The 5,332-nt window shown below is 26.8% G+C and overlaps 1 protein-coding gene across 1 annotated transcript in view; it reads right to left on the bottom strand.

Annotated features, from left to right (window-relative positions):
• LOC108783227 (fatty acyl-CoA reductase 1-like) overlaps positions 1–5,332 on the bottom strand; it is a 9,064-nt gene extending 3,732 nt beyond the window's left edge. The window contains exons 1-6 of the mRNA XM_018551742.1: positions 5,099–5,332; positions 4,222–4,470; positions 3,707–3,852; positions 2,454–2,563; positions 1,485–1,677; positions 984–994 (exon numbers count right to left, since the gene is read on the bottom strand). Of these exons, the coding sequence (XP_018407244.1) occupies positions 984–994; positions 1,485–1,677; positions 2,454–2,563; positions 3,707–3,852; positions 4,222–4,470; positions 5,099–5,302 (913 nt within the window). The 5' untranslated portion in view covers positions 5,303–5,332. The remainder of the gene's footprint in view (positions 1–983; positions 995–1,484; positions 1,678–2,453; positions 2,564–3,706; positions 3,853–4,221; positions 4,471–5,098) is intronic.

Below are 5,332 nucleotides of genomic sequence, written 5' to 3'. Positions count from 1 at the left end.
GCGAGTGAGATCGAACTTTTATATTAAACAATTTTTATATTTATATACATATTTATTTTGCGTTTTTAATTTTATAATATAATAGTTTGTACATCGTTAACGATTTTGCGTTTTTTAACATTGAAAATGACCTAATGAAGGTTGAAACGTTTGTTTTTGAATTTTATTAAATTTTATATTTATTTTTAACTAATAACTGTTTATTACTAAGACCTTTGGATTTTAACTAATATTTGGCTCGTAGCCCTATTTTATATTAATTATTGTATATAATTTTGCACGTACAGGTTTTATTTATTTTAGAAATGAGATAAATATTTGCAAAATTCGAAATTTTCGAAAAAATCGAAATTCTTAATTTTAAATTCCAATATTTGTAGGACCGTTAGTATTCAAACAATGATTGAATAAAGACCGAATGACGGTCAAGCAAGATTTAGGTTGCTACAGTAATGTGTGAATTTTATTTACCACGTATGTAGTCTTCTTTAATCGCGCGCCGAAATATTTTCAGACTTTTTACAAACGCAACTCTAAATAACTACCGTAATAATATCACTAGTTAAATTGACGTGCCTGAAAAAATACGTTATTAATTACTTAAAATACGGAAGCATTGTGAAGGATATCACCACGTCGATCAGCCTATAGAGGTCTATAGTTACGCTTGCCTTTCTCGCAAGTGCTAAGATACACAAGTATCCGTTCATATAGAACTTCTTTCTAATATCTCCCCCAGGCTTCTAAGGTAGGTTTCCATTACAATACCTTACTGATGAGTCTAGTAGTGGAAACCGGGACGAAACGCCAACTTGTGATATTCTTCGCGATCTTATTTTTCACAGAATTTGATTTATTATTAATTTAATTTACATTAATTAATAACAAACCGTTAAAATTTAATATATGTCTTTCAACTTATTATTAAGATCCAATAAGATGCTATAAGCATCAAATATTATTAGATTGCGTGTCAATTTAACTAGTGATATTACTACGGTAGTTATTTAGAGTTGCGTTTGTAAAAAGTCTGAAAATATTTCGGTGCGCGATTAAAGAAGTCTACATACGTGGTAAATAAAATTCACACATTACTGTAGCAACCTAAATCTTGCTTGACCGTCATTCGGCCTTTATTCAATCGTTGTTTAATTTTAAACATTAAATAGATTTTACATATTTAAACAAATATAATATTTACTATAAATATTACATTACTACTAAATTTGACTTTATAAGCTTATATTTGTCTTATAATAAATATGTATACATATAAAGAGAAATATATAATATATATAGAGAGAGAGAGTTATATACATATATATAAACTACTTTTCTTTAGATTTATCAAATTAGATTAAACACTCTTAATATATATTAATGCATGTAAATAAACATGGATTTATATGGTTCCGAATAGAGAAAAAAATATTCATAACTGATTGTAATGAAAAATTCATGCATATATAGATTGATAATCATACATGGTTAATCCTAGCTTCCAAGTTACGACTATTATCGCTTTGATGACAATGTCTACTGGTACCACGTTATCATTGCTAGATTTACAGCCGTAAATTACTTGTATTAATCCCTTTCCAATACCAATGGAAAATCCTACTGGACCATAAAAATTATCTATCCATCCTGGCATTGGATCTTTGTATGTTGGTGTTACTAAAATATGAAAACTCGTTAATCTATTATTATATTATAATAAGTTTGATTACTTTCATTATATTAGATTAATATGTACTAAAAATTAGTGTACATGTATGAAATTAAGAAAGATACACGTAAAATTATATAAACAATTTATATGATTAATTAAGCTTGCCTACCAATGCTCGAAATCAGATAGAAAAAGACGCTTCAAATACAAATATTTTTTTTTTGTATACTTTAATTTCTCGTAAGAAACATTAAAAATGTTAATTCATATAAGAATAAATAAGAAGATTTGTAAAAGACATAAAAATTTATATCATTTTTACATACAACAATTTTAAATACAACACAAACATAAATACGAAATGTATATATACTTTAAAACATATTTAAACTTTCAAAAATGTATATACTATATACTTATAATACATATTTATATATATGCATGTCTTCTTTTCTTTTCATTTTTAAAATTATGTTACAATCTCTACAAAAATTATACTTCTTTAATATAACTATTTTTTCAGACGATATAAAACAAAATAATTATGGTACAAATACTTGGACAAATATAAGAATTTTTTTACGATCGTACAATTGATAAACAATAATAAGAAGAAAAGAAGCAACGAAGCAATGCCATTAACGGTCAAAGCTAGATCACAATTCTTATTATGATGTGTGAATTTATATACCGCGTACGTAGTTCAAATATTTGGTACATATTCCAAAACAACACACTAAAACTTTATTTCTAATAATTAAAAGAGAGACTATATACGTACTAATGGAAGGTCTCACAATCGCGCAAGGCAAAGAGGAAGAATATTCCTGTATTACACTTTCCGCTAAATTTTTTGAAAAAGTATACGTATTGGGAAAGCAATCTAGACATCTATACATAATTTTAAATATAATCAACATTAAAAATATGATTATGATTAATTAAGCTTGCCTACCAATGCTCGAAATCAGATAGAAAAAGACGCTTCAAATACAATATTCTTTGTTATACTTTAATTTCTCGTAAGAAACATTAAAAATGTTAATTCATATAAGAATAAGTAAGAAGATTTGTAAAAGACATAAAAATTTATATCATTTTTACAAACAACAATTTTAAATACAACATAAACATAAATACGAAATGTATATATACTTTAAAATATATTTAAACTTTCAAAAATGTATATATACTTATAATACATAGGTATATATATGCATGTTTTCTTTTCTTTTCATTTTTAAAGTTATGTTACTATCTCTACAAAAATTATACTCTTTTAATATAACTATTTTCAGACGATATAAAACAAAATAGTTATGGTACAAATACTTGGACAAATATAAGAATTTTTTTACGATCGTACAATTAATAAACAATAATAAGAAGAAAGAAGCAACGAAGCAAAGCCATTAACGGTCAAAGCTAGATCACAATGCTTATTATAATGTGTGAATTTATATACCGCGTATGTAGTTCAAATATTTGGTACATATTCCAAAACAACACACTAAAACTTTATTTTTAATAATTAAAAGAGAGACTATATACGTACTAATGGAAGGTCTCACAATCGCGCAAGGCAAAGAGGAAGAATATTCCTGTATTACACTTTCCGCTAAATTTTTTGAAAAAGTATACGTATTGGGAAAGCCATCTAGACATCTATACATAATTTTAAATATAGTAAACATTAAAAATATCAATGTATAATATATCATTTATAACGCAAAAAAATAACCTCAATAAAAGTTTTTAGAAAACAAAAAGATTCTGTTAAGGCGATCCTTAAGACAATTAATCATATTGGAAATAGCATTTACACACAGACGATTACGTGTCATATTGACACAACACTACATCAATATCTTAATCACGCACGCCACACATATACGTAGATTTTTGTATCGTAATTATGTTTTAATTAGACATCTAAATCTAATTTAGTCGGAAATACAGGAGGCTTCAGGATCCCCTTAATATCTAACTATATATTTACAAAATTTGTGATGGTGGTTTCTGTTTGTAACTTACTTAGTTGTAAAAATATTTAAAGTATGCTCATCCAAAATTTCTGCCATTTCGATTATCTTTTGCCAGTCAGCTATAGGTGGATATGCTCTTTCTTCAATAAATGGTTCATGTACATGTGTAAACGCTGTACTAATATACACCAATGCCTTAAACACATAATATCAATTCACATGAAAACACATTTACATTTTCTCAAAATATTCTTTTTTATAAATAAGTTTGTATAATGATAAGAGATAATCAGTTTATCTACATTCTACATTATAAATGTCGTTACATTATAGAATTTTAATTATCTACATTTATCTCAACTTATTTTATTTAAACTGTTATTGAGATTAAAAATGTGATCATATATCTGGAGACACGGTAGTGTCTCGGTGCTAAGCCAAGCGCGCGACACTGCCGTGCCTGCTTTACGCGAATCTGAGATTGCTGTAATATAAAATCATGCAATACAATCAATTTTTCATGAATACATAAGCACAATCACTGCTATTCTCTTTTCGACTTACAATTAAATTCTTCATATTTTGGGCTAAAATACAAATGTCTCTTGTTGCTCTGATATTGCCAAATATGGCACGTTTTATACTATCATGCATTTTCATATTAGCCGCTGAATGAATTATTATAGTCACTCTTTCAATCAGCATTTGTCTGTCTGCAACCGATAAACCTAATTCTTTTTCTCTGACATCGCCAGAAATTGGAATTAATTTCTCAAAATTTGCAGGTTGCTCTTTGCGTAATTTATTATATAACTAAAATAAAAGGATATTTTAATTCAAGAAAACATTTTTCTTATAACATTTATGAATCCTAAAATATATTTAATAAATCTACATCAAATACAGATAAACATATAATAACGTTAGCAGAAATTTTACTTCGCATTCTAGTACGTTCTCTCTCTCTAATACAAAAAATATATATTTATAAAACTTTATATTATAATGTAACACTTTCTTTAATAATGATGCGCGGGGTTCCATATAAACCATTCCCAACTTAAATCAAAGAATTTTTTTCATTGAACATTTAAATTTAATAATAGAATATTTTTATGTTATTCAAAAAGTAGCAGTTTTGCGGTGTGCGTTGTTAAAAATACGACATAGAGCGCCACTTGTATAAAGGCCGACACAATATATTCGTAATAGTCAATATTAGATATATATAAATATGTATTTATCCAATATTTTAAAAATATTTTTCTATTGACATAATAATAATCGTAACAATTACCCCATTCCAAATATTTCACTATTTATATTTTACGTTGCTGAACCAAACAATGTCACGTAAATATCTAATGTTTGTGCGATGTTTATCAAATAGACTGCTCTGTGAGATGTTATTGTAGAATGACCTTAACTGTATTTAACTTACCGGTAAATTTAGCATTTTTTTAAGCCTTTCTTCAACATTTAATCCTTTTTTCGGTCGCATTAATAGAAATATTTCACAAACATCTGGACAAGATCGTAATACCTTTTCGATAAAAACTTTACCTAGAAATCCTGTTGCACCTGTCAAAAATATACTCTGTCCAGCGTAAAATGCAGATATAGACTTTGCTGGATCAATAGTCATTCTGTCAATTATCTTTAAAATCACGTTAAT

Source organism: Cyphomyrmex costatus, unplaced genomic scaffold, assembly GCF_001594065.2.
Source record: "Cyphomyrmex costatus isolate MS0001 unplaced genomic scaffold, Ccosl1.0 scaffold146, whole genome shotgun sequence".
Taxonomy (NCBI): Eukaryota; Metazoa; Arthropoda; class Insecta; order Hymenoptera; family Formicidae; genus Cyphomyrmex; species Cyphomyrmex costatus.
Note: the sequence above shows the minus strand (reverse complement) of the source record. Positions and strands in the feature narration are given on the sequence as shown.